General features: G+C 40.1%; 1 protein-coding gene across 4 annotated transcripts in view; it reads left to right on the top strand.

Annotated features, from left to right (window-relative positions):
* Positions 1-16,041, top strand: part of LOC134532355 (protein crumbs) — a 146,311-nt gene that overhangs the window by 105,350 nt on the left and 24,920 nt on the right. For all 4 annotated transcript variants that reach the window (XM_063368803.1, XM_063368787.1, XM_063368794.1 and 1 more), the window contains 8 exons: positions 3,714-3,929; positions 6,010-6,200; positions 7,377-7,615; positions 10,033-10,205; positions 11,718-11,948; positions 12,900-13,246; positions 13,854-14,041; positions 15,673-15,797. In XM_063368803.1, coding sequence (XP_063224873.1) covers positions 3,714-3,929; positions 6,010-6,200; positions 7,377-7,615; positions 10,033-10,205; positions 11,718-11,948; positions 12,900-13,246; positions 13,854-14,041; positions 15,673-15,797 — 1,710 coding nt within the window. The remainder of the gene's footprint in view (positions 1-3,713; positions 3,930-6,009; positions 6,201-7,376; positions 7,616-10,032; positions 10,206-11,717; positions 11,949-12,899; positions 13,247-13,853; positions 14,042-15,672; positions 15,798-16,041) is intronic.

Here is a 16,041-nt window from a genome sequence, read left to right as displayed (position 1 = left end):
GCCGTCCATTTCCGACGAGATACCTGTAACCTTGAAACTCTTCTTCACTAAATCTTCAGAAATGGATCGCCAGGCTGCAAGGATCCACCGACACACTTCTGCCAGCGAAGCTCGTTTCGGACGGCCTGATTTTGTTGTCTCGTGATGGGACCGGATCCATTCGTTGTACAAACGACGCATGTGCACTTTGAAGGGGTGGTTAATGACCACGTCGAGCGGCTGCAGCATGCTTGTCATACCGCCTGGTATAACGGCCAAATCGGTTTTTCCTTCCTGGATCTGCTTCTTTACAACCTCCGTGAGATGGCCTTTGTAGCTGTCCAGAACAAGCAATGATTTCATACGCAAAAGTCCCCCTGGCCGTCGACACCACACACACGAGAGCCAGTCCTTGACCAAATCTTCAGACATCCACCCTTTTTCCTGGACCCGCACTATAACTCCCGGTGGAAATTTCTCCTTTGGCAAGGTTTTGCGCTTGAATACTACATATGTTGGTAGTTTTCTGCCATCTGCTGTCACACATAACATGACAGTACATCTTTGCTTGTCTGCTACAGTACCAAGTATCTTCACCGAGCGAGAACCCGAAGGCGTGACTGTCGTGGCTTCCGGCATATCAAAATATACCGGCGTCTGATCAGCGTTTCCAATTTGCCCTAGTTGGTAGTTGTGTTGCTTTCTCAAATTTATAATAAACCTCTGAAAACTTATCAACTTCTCTTCATAGCTTTCTGGAAGTTTCTGAGCGATGGATGTCCGTCTCCTTAAACTGAGTTCTTTTCTGTCCATAAAACGCCTCGCCCACCCATAACTAACCTTGAATTCGGTGACGGGTATGCCATGTCTTCTTGCGATTCTGCTGCCTTCGAACAGCAACATTTCAGTAGTAACAGCGAAACCATTTTGCCTTGTGCTGAGGACGAACTGGTACAATTCATCTTCCACCTCCGGATATTTCGCTTCTGTTCTCGTAAGGTACATTTATTTTTTTTTATGCCTTGCAACTTCTCTTTCTGTATCACCCATCTTCTCACGTTCTTCTCGTCCACTCCAAATCTCCTTCCCGCCTCTCTCTTACCGTGCTCCTGTGCATACTGTACCACTTTCAGTTTGAATTTAGCCAACACACGCAAAATATAAATAAATATATGTAAATGAAAATAAATATAAATAAATATAAATATTAAACTTTGTAAAAATATGACTGAAATTTCCAGTACACGTTTACGTAGGTAGCTGTGCAGCACGACTCTCGTAAACAACGGTGGTAATTACCGGTACGTGGAAACAAGGATGAACAGGGAGGGGAGAAGTGGGCGACACAGATAACGGAACTGAAAGAATTCAAGGGGTGGCCGGGGGGGGGGAACTACAAAGTCAACAAAGTCCGCTGCCTGTGTATGGCTACCAAAGCCATGGAGGCGTGGCCGGGGGGGGGGGGGGGGGGGGAGGAGGATAAACTATACACAGGATGCAGACAAGGTCAAACTCCGCTATTGCCAGCACGCTCTTATCGATGGTGCGCAGTTGCCACGATCGCTCTGTGAATAGGTACGTACTTCGTGATTGCCGCTCATCAGCATTTCAGTGCGGCCTCTTTTTGAGATATTAATTTGTTCTAAGACTTTAATCAAAAATTTAGGGTGCGGCCTGTATCCGCACGCGGCCTATATCTGCATAAATACGGTACATATAGGGGTACGGCGCACTGCAGCTAAGCGCCCTCTTGCCGGGCGACCAACACACGCACACACTCGTTAGCGGGAGGTTTGAACTAGGGATGGTCGGGTACCCGAAATTTCGGGCAGTGTTTCGGGTATCAAGTATACCCGAAATTCCGGGCGGGTATTTCAGTGCCCGAAAATATCGGGCACCTTGGAAAACGGCAATACCGCACGGCGCAAGTAAACAAAGCTTCTTTTTTTTGGAACGCGCGGCAGCTGCAGGAACATGCCACGCCGCCGCCGTCCCGGCACCAGCGGGTGAAGTGAGTGTGTGTGAGAGATAAGATAAAGAAGGTGCCCGGTCAGCAAGTGTGTTTGTGGGAGGGGGAGACAGATATAAGAGAGCGAGCCCTGCAGCAAGCGGAAGTGGTCAAGGTCAACATTTACCGTTACTCTCGCTGGCTGACTAACGATGCAGCTGGTCGCCCGCCTCTCTCTCTCTCACACACACACACGCGCGCGCGTACGCACGGCGGATGCTCACTGCTCAATAGTCACAAAGTAGTGTTCAAGGCCGGTGGATCTGCTTGCTGTGTGCGAGAAGGATTATAAGCTGACTTTAATTACACACATTGTAGTTGCGTGGCATTTACAGAAAGTGGTTGTGAATTGTTTCTATTTAATTCATGTCATTATTTTACCAAAATGGATACCAGTGGAAGTGTAGGTCAAACAATCAACAGTGACAATGAACCTTCAAGCAGCTACCCAAACACAATTTAGTTAATAAGCACTTTATTTCCAAGACTAATATGCACTCTATTTTTTAGTTTAATGTTTAACTTTCATATCAGTGCGGTATAGTAAATAAATAAAAACAGTTCAGGTTTGTCAATGCAAACTTAAGTACGACTATTTTATGTTCAAAATTTATTTCATTAACTGATTTTGATGCCCGACCGAGATTGCCCGAGCCCGAAAATTTTGGACAATTACCCGCCCGAGCCCGCCCGAAGTCAAATTTCTCTGCCCGACCATGCCTAGTTTGAACTGAGATGGTGGTGTTTGGGCAGTGGCATATCGGGCTCAAAGGGGGCCGCAGGTATGGACGACGTCAATTTATTATGCTTATCTTTTTTTTTTATGTGATAACGTCTTATAAATTGATGAACGCCGGCTGCATGCACAAAAAATTGTCACGTTTCGCCTGAGCCGAGCATGCAAGAACCGGTCAACCACCGTGCGAGAAAATCTTCTATAATATCAAACAGGTTAAGGTGTGCTTTTTAACTGATCGTTCGTGACTATATTTAAACAAATTATTTAAATTAAATTTGCAAAAACTGTAAATAATATTTGAAAATTATAAAGTATGCAATTTTTCATCAATGTTATCTTATTATGTTATCACGTAAAATTATTGTCCATAAACCGACTTTACAGACAACCCCCTTTTTTCTTTTGAGAGAGGTGTAGCTAAAGTATAAAATTTTAAAATTGAATTCACTTTATATTGTGTAGTATAATTGTTACTTTTTTTTGTCCCCCCCCCCTAACCCAAGTAAAATCCACGCAGCCATAATTTTGATCTCAACACAATAAGTAGCTTTTAATATGTGTGGATTCTAATGAGCTAGTTAATTGCTTTTAGAACGTGGCATAGCTGTTTGTAAGGTGCAAAATCATCACACATTTGTTCTTAAATTTCAAAATTGTGTTTGGAGTATATATAAATTTTGTATCAACTTTTGGGAGATGATTGTAGGCACATGTAAGAAAATTACTGTTTATTGTTAATTTGGAAGTAATATTCTTATGTTAAAAAAAAAGTTAAATTGCTTTAAATTAGTGCTGTATTGATGTTTGTTCAAATTATTTGATATTTATGTAGTATTTACTGTTTTGAAATAGTTTTTTTTTTATAATAAATCAGCGTATCTTAGCAATTAAAAATGAGAAAAATGTAAAATAAAATTCAAATGGGAAAACCTTTGCTCTATGTGTAACATACAAACTGATGATTGTTTTTTTCATGACTACTTCCAGGTGGTTCGAAACATCACCCTGGTCGAAGTGAAGATAAACGGAACTGAGTTTTTCCGCAAGACGGTGATAACGTCCGGTCAGCTGAACGTGCAAGTGCTGTACCTGGGCGGTGTGCCGGCTGTGGTACGCCACACGCGACAAGCCATGGAGTCTGTCGCCATGCGGGTGTACCGCCCAACGGGCATCAACTTTAAAGGTGTCATTCAAGATGTGGAGGTAGGTGTAACATTGTTGCTTTTCAGGTACTTGTATTTCCATGTTCATTCCTTCATTTCGTGTTTGCCCGCACATTTCTGTACGACAGTTATTTAAATTGGTGAGAAAATAGAGAAAATATTAGGGGTCTGGGAGTATTAATATAATATTTGGTATTACTGAAGGGTTTAATATTCGATTTAACACTTAAAATACAGGTGAAGTGAAGCATTTACCTGTACATCAAACTAGCAAGGCTTAAATGTCGTGCTACCTGGTACAGCGAAACCCCTTATTTACGTTACCGTTATTTACGTTTTCCCGTTATTTACACTATATTCTTCAGGTCCCGTTTAGTTCCCATTTAGTCCAATACAATACTTTCACGCGAATTACGTCTCAAAAATCGAATCCATCCCGCTATTTATGTCACATAACAACCATAGTAGGCCTAAAAACATTGTGAAAAACGTAACGTTTATAGACGGCAATGAACATTTTAAATTGCAAAATATACATATTTTATAACATGAAAAGTTGCTTTTATTTCTAAACATATAATAAAATTAAGCCTAGGCGTGTAAAAGTCAGAGTAATTAGCAGCAGACAATCTAAAATGTACTAGGGAAAAATGTAAACTCACGGATGTATAAACGTACCGGGAATGTCGGGAATATTACGACTTTACGAGGCTGCTTGTAAGTTGTGATACTATATTTATGTCACAACTTAGCCGAAATGCTGGTACGAGACAAACTTCACAAGATAAAATGAGCGGAGTCTTGGTAACTGTTTTATACGTATTTTATAATTTCGGAAATATTGTACAGTTGACACATATTTTTTAAACCAACCATTTATTTCTGGGGATCGTAAATAATTAATTATTGGTATCAAGACATCAAGATGAACGTAAACTTGAACACGTCACGGCAGCGAGAAAACTGGTGCGTATACCAATAAACTGGTATTAGAACTGGACACGGGAGGTGGAGCTTATATTTTTTTTCCGCTAAGCTCGCATCTATTGGCTGGCTGCTGATGGAAGGTGACGAGTCTGGGCGGAGCGTTGAGTGAGTTATACTGCGCATGCGCAGCTCAGAGAACAGAGAGAGCCAGCCGGCCAACCAGCCAGCGGCTACGCCGCGCCGTAACACCAGCTGATCAAGTACAATGACCTTTCTCCGCGCACGACGCGCTATTGACGGTAAATTTCCAATTTGAGGCCCTTTTTTTAAACTTTTTTACTGTGGTGCAATGCGTATGTGTAATGTAGCCCGTATTTGTTATGATCTCTGCAGGATGCGACTGTATTTTAATTCACTTTAACGTATTTCTTACTTTTGCCTTTATTTACACTTTCCCGCTTTTTACACTTTTTTACTTTGTCCCCATGAAAAGTGCAAATAAGGGGTTTTGCTGTACCAAGGTTTTTTTACGTTTGTCCTTTCTGCCGCTCATTAGACCTTACATCCGGCAGTTACCTATAAATTTTCATGTTTTAATTATAGTGAAGCAGCAAAGTTGATCAAACAAAACATTTTACTACTGTAAAGGCTTGTGATCCGTCTTGACTTGGCCAATGAAGCGTACCTGTAGAGAATTCCAGCTAATCTGAACCCTTTTGATATCAATTTCTAAAATTACATTGGTCCTCAACCATTCCATATTTTACATACCTCTAGCCTGGAATGCAATTACAGCCGATGATGACATATTACAAGTAATTTTACATTTTAATCTCTTGTTGCCTTATAGCATACATCTCCAAACTACAGCTCTGGCCATACATGCCTGGTATCTGACCCACCATAGTTCTCCAGTGTGTTGGTATGATGAGCTATCTAGGTCTTGCCCTTGGAGCTTAGTGGAGGAGTCAGTGTGGCCCTTAGGGTAAAATGTTTGGAGACCCCTGCCTTAAAAAAATGCTCAGATAAGCATTAATGCACTATATGATAGCCAGTGAAAAGTTGCGACAGTACACTTGTTCTAGAACACTATTCCTCACCATTTGTTTTTGTGTGTTATTCTGTAAGTTTTTACCTGTTCAACTTTTGCAATGTTCGTGTGATGTTAAAATTTGTGCCATTTGTCGTTACAGATAAGCAATGGATCACATTTGATGTTTGTGGAATTCTTCCCGCTCCAGTTGGAGGGTGTTACAATGCCATCGTTTGGTGTTGTCAGTTTTGATGCAGACACCGTACTTGAGGGAGTGGTGTCTGATGACGCTTGTCAGAGTAATCCGTGCCTTCACAATGGAACGTGTTATGTCACCTGGAATGACTATGGGTAAATAATATAATGAAGAAATTGTAATGATATAATGATTTAAAGCTTAAAAATAAATGAGTTACCATTTCTGTAGAAAAATCTTTCTTGAAAACAACCACTGGCCAACCACAATTTAGTTCAATAGTTTGTTCCCATGGATTCATACGAGACACATAAGTTTTTTTTTTTTTTTTTTTTTTTTTTTTGAGATTACGTGAATGTTGCAGCTTGTGTCCACTTTTGTTGAAAATTGAGCGTATTTTGTAAATTTTTAAATTTTTTTGCCCAAATCTCTGTGAGAATTAAAAATGTGTTTGTTCAATATAAAAAAAAACAATAAATAGAAATTCTGTAATTTCAAACAGTTACATTTTTTTTCAACATTCATACAATACAACTGCTTATATTTTTCCCTATTTCTGTATATTTTAAGACAACCAACCCTAAATATTTTGGTTGGTATATAAAAAAAAATTCATGTTATTTTTGGGGTGAATATGGTAGTAAATGATGGTGAAGATGTCCCCAACACAATGTTTTATTATAATTTTTAAGTACGTAATATTATTCTGGTACGGATTATTGTAGTAGTTGCACATAGACTTACAGCACACCTTCATATACTCCGTAATTTTGTGCAATAAATTAATTACATAGAAGTGAGCCAAATGATAATAAGAAAAAGATTTTCTTTGTGCTTAGAGACTAGGTATCTATGAGACATATAGTTCAGTCAGTGGCATAGCCAGGATTTGTGTATGGGGGGGTGTTAAGAAATATACCGCACCCCCCCTCCCCCCCCCCCCCCCGTATTAAAAGGGGGGGGGGGGGGTCCTCCCCCGGGAAAATCTGGATTTGAAGGTGTAAAATAGTGCTATTTTAGCAGTTTTCGGTACTTAAATTTAAATATTGTAATGGTAAAATTTTTATTAATTTTAATATGAAATTTGTTTGAGTGACGAATAAGATATTAATTAAAGATTCGCAGCTAAGGGGGGGGGGGGGGGGGGGTGGTTTGAACCCTAAACCACCACCCCCCCCCCCCCCCTTGCTATGCCCCTGTGTTCAGTATGGTTGCTGTGCCTTGAGACCCTACCTCCAGCCAGGTAGCGCTCTGTCGGTATGCTCCGGCCGGCAGCTCCGCGGGAAGTGTTCCCGCCCTCCCCCCACCACGGTCGTGTCGCGTGCCGACAGGTGCGCGTGCCCGCGCGGCTACAAGGGCAAGATGTGCCACGAGATGGAGTTCTGCCAGCTGCAGGACTGCCCGGAAGGGAGCGCGTGTCGCAACCTGGACGACGGCTACGAGTGCATCGCCAACATCACGCTGGACGGTCGCGGCGCCGGCCTGGGCTACTCCTTCAGCCAGCGCAGCCCGGAGCCCGGCTCTGAGCTCGAGCTGGACGGCGTCGAGATGAACTACCGCAGCCAGACCGGTGGGCACCGCTGTCGCGTCTCAATGTCACACCTCGTGTGTCCGTGTGCATGTGTTTGTGTGGATGCATGTTGCCACTGTGTGTGCTCATGTGCACACGAGCATAGTTAACACACAGTAAAGAACCGAAATACAACTGAAAGCAAAAACATAATAATAATCATCTGCATTTTAAATCAAAACTTACACTGAAACCCAAATTATGGTAGCTTTTAATATATTTAGGTACCGTATTTATGCAGATATAGGCCGCACCTTTTTTCCAAAATTATGATCCCAAAAATTAGGGTGCGGCCTATTAGTGAGATAAAAATTAAAAAAACATTTTTTCCCAAAAAAAAATTTTAAATTTATCAATATACAATTGATTAAACTAATTTTCAATGCATGAAAGTCTAAAGTATAAACAAATAAGTACTTACATGTAATAAAAAATAAAGACACGACTCACCTACAATGTAAACAAAGAATGGGCCGCTGCCGATCGTCCCTAACCTCTCGTGATGCACCATAGCAGCGGGCTGGCAACTGCCGCTCACAAAATAGTTTTCTTGAACATTAGGTAAAGTAGTAGTTACAATTGTAAATACCCCACCTTTTTTTTAACAAAGTTTGGAGCTGAAAATAAAGTAGGTCCGGGTGTTTACACGTAGACGTCATTATTTGCGTGTGTTTTTTTTTATGAAAATATTTTGACTAGAGATGCATTACTACTGTGAGTTTATAAAAGAAACCATTAAACGTTATAAACTTACTTGGAAGTAAACTAAATAAGCTATAGAAGCAGACCTGCAAGTCCGCATTGTTTACTAGTGCCGTGCACAGTGCGCTACTGAGTGCCAGGCGAATGTTGTTGACAGCGTCTGATGCGCGCGCAACTACCTAGATGAACAGGGAGGGGAGAAGTGGGCGACACAGATAACGGAACTGAAAGAATTCAAGGGGGGAGGCCGGGGGGGGGAACTACAAAGTCAACAAAGTCCGCTGCCTGTGTATGGCTACCAAAGCCATGGAGGCGAGGCGGGGGGGGGGGGGGGGATAAACTATACACAGAATGCAGACAAGGTCAAACTCCGCTGTTGCCAGCACGCTCTTATCGATGGCGCGCAGTTGCCACGATCGCTCTGTGAATAGGTACGTACTTCGTGATTGCCGCTCATCAGCATTTCAGTGCGGCCTCTTTTTGAGATATTAATTTGTTCTAAGACTTTAATCAAAAATTTAGGGTGCGGCCTGTATCTGCACACGGCCTATATCTGCATAAATACGGTAACTTGAGGAATGTAACATACCTATTTACATTTAGCATGAAAGTTGTACCAACTTGATCCACTAAATAGATTCTCTTTTTATTTATTTATTTTCTTTTTTAATGTTTTAGCTGATATAAGTAATTCATTTTTTTTCAATATGGCATTTGTAGGTACATTTTTTAAACACACAGTTACTTGCAAATTTTTTTTATTGTTCAGAGTAGTTAGAAACACTTATTACAATATATTATATCGTTGAAGAACATGATGTATCAGTCACAATTACACTGTTTTTGGTGAATTAAGTATTATGAATCAATTATGTGGGATTTTTGTTTTGTAATATACTGTATTTATAAAGAGATTTCATAAAAAAAAATATCATCTAAAAATAAAACCATAAAATCTTGTTCCTATCTATTGTGTGTGGTTGTGCTGGTTCTGGGGCAATGGTGTTGATTGGTCAGATCACTCTCCTTTCTCCCAAGGCAGTCCGGCTTTATTTCCAGTAGGACTGAACCTGGATTTTTGGAAAGTGTGAAATGTGGAAGTCGGGTTTTCACTCTCGTTTTCCCCGTCAGTGCATTCCGTCGCTGCTGCATGCTCATCACTTTGCCACTCAACGTTCTCTAATGACCTTGATGTTGATAGGTTTTAAACTCTGTAAACTACATTGATACACAACATTGAATTCATTGAGGAAGCCCGCTTGCGCTTGCAAAATCGTAACTGTGAAACAAGAACGATAAATGTGATTCCGTGGGCCTCTCCCTGGGGATTGTACTTTTTTTTTTTTGCCCCTGGTAACAGGCACACCGAAACCTTTACCATTTAAGTAATCTATATATTGATTCTTGTTAAGTTTGTTCACATTTGAGATTTGTAGGTTTTACTGATACAGGTTTTTTTAGTTATTCTTTATAATCTCGGAGTATCAGATTTTTTTACTAAGCTAGGTAAATTGTGTGTGTATTAAGTAACTAAATGTTTAAGTAATTTTTTTAAAATCTTTGTTGGGCTTTTAGCTATAACATACTGTTCTGTAAAATTAATTGACTAACGACATATGATTTACACAGTACATATTGAGTGCCGTTGCAGTCTTACTTGTGTTTGTTGCACGTTGGCAGAGGCGTGCGTTGACACCGTGCTGTGTTGCGTGCAGGTGGGACCATACTTTACATTGGCAGCGCGAGCGGTCAGTACTTCTCGGTGAGCGTGTACAGGGACCAGGTGTTTGTGTCGTGGCTGCTTGAGGATCCCGCGCAGTCTGGGTCCTACAGGTTTGGCAAGCCACAGTCGGATGGCAACTGGACCAAAATAGTTCTAGACATGAAGGTGTGTATGATATCAGCCAGCTGGGTCACACTTTGTAGATATGTTTACAATTATTTTTTTCATATTTTAGTCTGCAAAGAAAATTGAAAGTGTCGTTTCTGCTTATAAGATTAAAATTTGTGAAGTTACGATTTTTTTTTTAAATTTTAAAATATGCAACATACAAAAAAACCTCTTTTAAGAAAAATCTTAAGGGGCATGGTACAAGTTTGGACTTGATCAGAACTTGCATTTGCTTATTATTTTTGTTCTGAACTTGCCTGTTCGTTAACAATTTTAATGTTTTATTACAGAACAATGTGTTACCTTGTTAAAAGTTTGAGTTGCTGGAGTCACAATCATGTTTTCACTAATTCTTAAGTATCACTATCTGCTCTTTTAGGCTAACATTTTGACCAGAACACATCTGTGTCATAAAAAAAATTGTATCAGAATCATACTTTGTCCAATTTTCATGTAAACAGATATTCTAGGTACAGAGCATATAGTGCATACCCTCTTTTATCGCATAATCGTCGCACTCGTGTAATCGTCGCACCCATATTTTAGGCCGTCAAAGTTGGGATAAAAAAACTTCTCGCGTAAACTCGCATGATGTTTTTGGTCCCGCCGAGTGCTTTGTGTAGGTATCTTTTCCGTATAAAACAATGTATTTTAAAGTAGAAATCTAATATTTATTCAGACATTACCACTTACTTATTTAATTAACGGAAATATGAAGTTGTCTGACGTGTAAATTTTCTTTTAAAGACTTTTTAAACGTTATTTCCTTTGCTTATAAAAATGTAGCCAGCGCATCATTCATGTTTGGTTATGTTCTTATGTTGCTTCCCGTATAGTGCGCGTGCACGTAGTCGAATATCGATATCTCGCCGATTAGATGCAACGCGCACTCTCTGTCAGGTGCCGAGTTAACTACATTTGATAGCCTGCATTCTTTCGTGGTGTGTACTATGACACATTAGTTCACGTCAGATTCAAGTGGCTTGCGTTCGTGTTAAAGTTTTGGTTCTTCTATTTAAAGTTGAAGAAAGGTTTTGTTTAATGAATTATTAATATAAATTGTTTGGCGTGCTCTTGTATACTCCACCTTTTTTTAAATAAACGTATTTTCCATGAACGGGTTTTGTTTTTATGAATAACTTTACCTAACAAAAAATTTTTTCCTGCATAATCATCGCACCCCTACTTTTCAAACTTGATTTTAGAATAAAATGTGCGACGATTATGCGAGAAAACACGGTAGCTTCTGCTTGGTGCCATAGTAATTGTTGTTGTAACAATTCAGTACAAAATACTTTTTTTATTAAGAATTAAAACTGTGTTTTTTAAGGTAAGTTGTGATTTGATTTTTCGGTATGGTGTTTATATTCATTTCCAATTTCGTCGTCAACAGGACGTAAAGCCATAATTGAAGAAGGAAAAAATTAAGTTAATTAGAATGAAAGTTATTTTATTTGGCTGAGATTGTTTCCCTGGTCGCCGACCTATGTGCCCCGCTGTGCCCCGCAGAACGGCCTGGTCGCCGGCGGGTTCAGGGAGATGGACGAGGACCTGAAGCAGCTGATGGTGGCCAACCTGTCGGCACCGTCGTGGCACAAGCTGCTGTACGAAGCGACCATCGTGGTGGGCGCGGGCCAAGAGCGGAGGGAGGTGCTCCAGCCCTACGCCGACGGCGCCACGCTGCAGCCCCTGGACGACTACCTCCCGCCCACGGCGACCACCGTCGGGGGTCCCTTCAAGGTGCCTCCCGCTGACATTCCTTACCTCAAACCAGTTATCTTTTTAAATTACATGTTTTTCATATCCCTACTAGACACATACATTTAGTAATGGTTAGAGACCGGAAAAATTCGCGAGTTCATTTCGCGATAGGCTAAGATACAAATTGTTACACCTCAGTGCTGCCTCTGCTATTGGCTCACAACTCACCTGGATGTCTCTGGGCCAGTGAGAGACACCCAACCAAAGCTTTATCGAATCACAGGCTGCTACGCTGGGACATCTCAAAACACAGCAGCCAATGGGCGGGTGACTTTTGACCGAGTGTACGTAGAACAATGGAGTTCATCCTGCAGGTCATTGAACCCGCGAATTTTTCCGGCCCCTAGTAATGGTTCAATATCAGTGTGTCTACAGGTTACAGAATTCATGGGAGTCGTGAAAAAGTAACGTAATTGAAGGAATGGTCACAAAAGTCACGAAAAGTTTTAGAAATAACGGTAACTATGCAGGGGATCACGAAATTTTAATTTTTAGCAGCCTTTTGCTAGCATGAATTTCTTTTTTCCTGCCTTGCCTAGTTTTATAGTCTGACATTTAATATAAATTGTTGGAGACTGTCCACTTAAAATAATGTCCACGTTATCTCTGTAAATGTTTCCGCATTCTTATATAAAAATCTGCAATTTCCTGCAAACCGTGTATATAATTCTCATTAGGTTTATTTTTTTCTAATTATATATAAAAATTACCCTGTGATATAAATACATTTAAAAAAAAAATAACTTTATTTTAATTCCTGAATAAGTCACAAAATTGTAGACACACCCCAGATATAGAATTCCATTCTGCAGCCCTACTTGAAGTAACAGTTATGTTACTGCTGTTATTAAAAATCTGTATTGCAGTTGTTTTCTTGAAAAACCAGTAAATTTCAGAAGAGCAGGGTTATCGTCTGTTTGGCTTTTCTAGGGCTGTCTTGGAGAGATACGGATCGGAAGTTCCTTGCTGCCGTATTTTTCCTTGGATCAGTTGAACGCAGAAAATCTGACGTCGCGCGACTTCCTGAACCTCTCGACTGCACCCACGCAAATAAAGCTGGGTTGTGAGCTGTGTTTTGATTACGAGTGCAAGAACCAAGGCTGGTGTGAATCTCCCACGGAGACTTACTCGTGCAAGTGTCCGCTTGGGTTCGAAGGCATGGACTGCTCCATCGACATTAATGAATGTGCATCCAACAAGTGCGAGAATAATGCCACTTGCATAGATGAAATTGGAAAATACTCATGCGCATGTCTCCAAGGGTGGACAGGATTAATGTGAGTATTGCATGATTTTATACACACTCACACACACACTCACTCACATTCACTTACATTCACTCACATTCACTCACATTCACTCACACTCACTCACATTCACTCACTCACACTCACTCTCTCTCACTCAATCATACTCACTAACATTCACTCACTAACATTCACTCACACTCTCACTCACACTCTCACACTCTCACTCACTCACTCACTCACTCACTCACTCACACACACTCACACAATTGATAATTTAAAATCATAGTCACATATTATTTGTTAAAGAAAAACAATGTATTTATAATTTAGCAGAAACAAATCTAAATTTCCTCATACAGGTTACTTTTTTTAATTTTTTTATTTGTCCCACTTGGTGTATCTAATGGTATCAGATGATTGAAAAAAAGATTTGGTTTGAAATTTTGAATTGAATATAAAATTATTGACGAACTTGAAATATATTTGGAATGCTTGCAGACTTCTAGGTTTAGATTTTTTTTTCTATCCAGTATTTTGTTGATGTTAGATTCTCATCTTATCACCGCTTATTGTCGCTGTTGACTCCTGTGTTGACGAGATGCTCCACTCTGCACTGGTCGCTGCCTGGTTGCAGGTGCGAGACGGAGATCAACGAGTGTGCCTCGAACCCGTGCCAGAACAACGGCACCTGCGTCGACGGGAAGGGGATGTTCGAGTGCACCTGCACCGAGGAGTTCATGGGCCAGCTCTGCGAACAATACAGGCTGGTCACCTGCGAGAACATGCCCTGCAAGAACGGCTCCACGTGTGCGGATATCAAAAGTAAGTGTGGTCCAGGGTGAGTAGTTAGTTGCATCGGTGATGGACGTTGACTGTATTTTGGCATCGTGTCGTTAAACAAGGGGTTCGGTAAAAAAAATTAATATTGGCCGGTCAGACGTAATGATGATCCCGCCAATTTCGTGCAAAATTTATGGTTAAGTTTTGTTTTAAAAATTCAAGTTTATGGTGTTGTAAAGATGATGTTTACCTAAAAATATAGTGAAGTATTTGTTCGCGTCTTGAACGGTATAATGTAGCATTCAACCACAGCAGGGTACAATGACTGATTTTCAGTACCGTTTATAGAGTTCGCTACAACACAATGGTGGCACGCCCACACAAAAACATAACCGCAAATTAGTAGGTAATTCTACCGTTTGTATTGTAAAATTTAGCAAGATGAAAAAAAGTTGTATCAAACAAATTTTTTTAATCCACTTGTTTTACGTATTTTAGTACAAACTACTCACTAAAATGATGGCATTTATAGAATTTGTAGTGTAAAGGTTAAATTAATTTCAATATTATTTAAGTTTTTTAATCTCTGCAATATTTTATGATTAAACTTGCTTTGCATATTGTTGTAATTTCCCTGTTGTTTGCACACTAAAAACTCTTAATAACTTAATAACTCTTCACAATTATCATGTAAATATGGTCCTTATTTGTAAGTACCGTGTTTTCTCGCATAATCGTCGCACATTTTATTCTAAAATCAAGTTTGAAAAGTAGGGGTGCGCCTTTGAGCGGAAAAAATTTTTGTTAGATAAAGTTATTCATAAAAAAACCGTTCATGGAAAGTATGTTTTTTTTTTTAAAAAAAGGTGTTGTATACAAGAGCACGCCAAACAATTTATATTAATAATTCATTAAACAAAAACCTTTCTTCAACTTTAAATAGAAAACCAAAACTGTAACGCGAATGCAGGCCACTTGAATCTGCGACGTGAACTAACGCGTAACTTTTTCCATAGTACACATTTACCACGAAAGAATGCGGGCCATCAAATGTAGTTAACTCTGCACTCGACAGAGAGCGCGGGTTGCATGCACTCGGCGAGATATCGATATTCGACTTCGTGCGCACGCTCCATACGGGAAGCAACATAACCAAACATGAATGATGCCAACTAGCTCTGGCTACATGTTCATAAGCGGTACACCGCAGCAACGCAGACGATCAGGTAAAGGAAATAACGTTGAAAAACGTCTTTTAAAATAAAATTTACACGTCAGACAACTTCATATTTGTGTTAATTAAATAAGTAAATGGTAATGGGTGCGACGATTATGCGAGAGCGACGATTATGCGATAAAAGAGGGTAATATTGATCCAAATCTAAGTCTCCATATTGAAGTGTGTATTTGTAAGAATGTAATTAATTGATCAACAATATTTCTACACGTGTTATAACTTCTTTAATTTTACAGCTTTATGAAAAATAAAATATCTAGTAGTCTCCTAAATTTGTTTGTAGAAAAAGTGAAAGTAATAAATTTATGTGATATATCATATAATTATAGGCAACATAGATATTTGGTCTTTTAATGCATATTAATTTTAGCTAGTGCTGTGTCAGCAGCATCTCCCTGTGTACGTAATTGTGCTGTTGCTGTGTGGTGTGTTTCAGATGTAAAGACCGGGGACAACTTCACGTGCACTTGCGCTGCTGGTTTCGAAGGCGTGTACTGCGACCAAGCCTTCTGCTTGGCCACCCCGTGTCAGAACGGTGCACAGTGCAACCTGAGTGAAGGGGTAATTAATGATCTCATTTCATTATTATTTTCAGTGGTGATTGTCTGTGAACTTAACTCAGTGGAACTGACAAGGAAGTGTTCCTGTGTTTGCAGACATCGGTTGTCTAAAGTAGTTGCTTTTAAGTGATGGTCCCTCACTAAAAACCAATACTTGACACATCCCTGGTATCCCTGTGTGTTTCTGTTATTGCCTCACAGTTAACAAGAGACAAAAATGTTTGATCATCCAGAAGTCTCCAATT

This window comes from Bacillus rossius, chromosome 1, assembly GCF_032445375.1.
Source record: "Bacillus rossius redtenbacheri isolate Brsri chromosome 1, Brsri_v3, whole genome shotgun sequence".
Classification (NCBI taxonomy): Eukaryota; Metazoa; Arthropoda; class Insecta; order Phasmatodea; family Bacillidae; genus Bacillus; species Bacillus rossius.
Note: the sequence above shows the minus strand (reverse complement) of the source record. Positions and strands in the feature narration are given on the sequence as shown.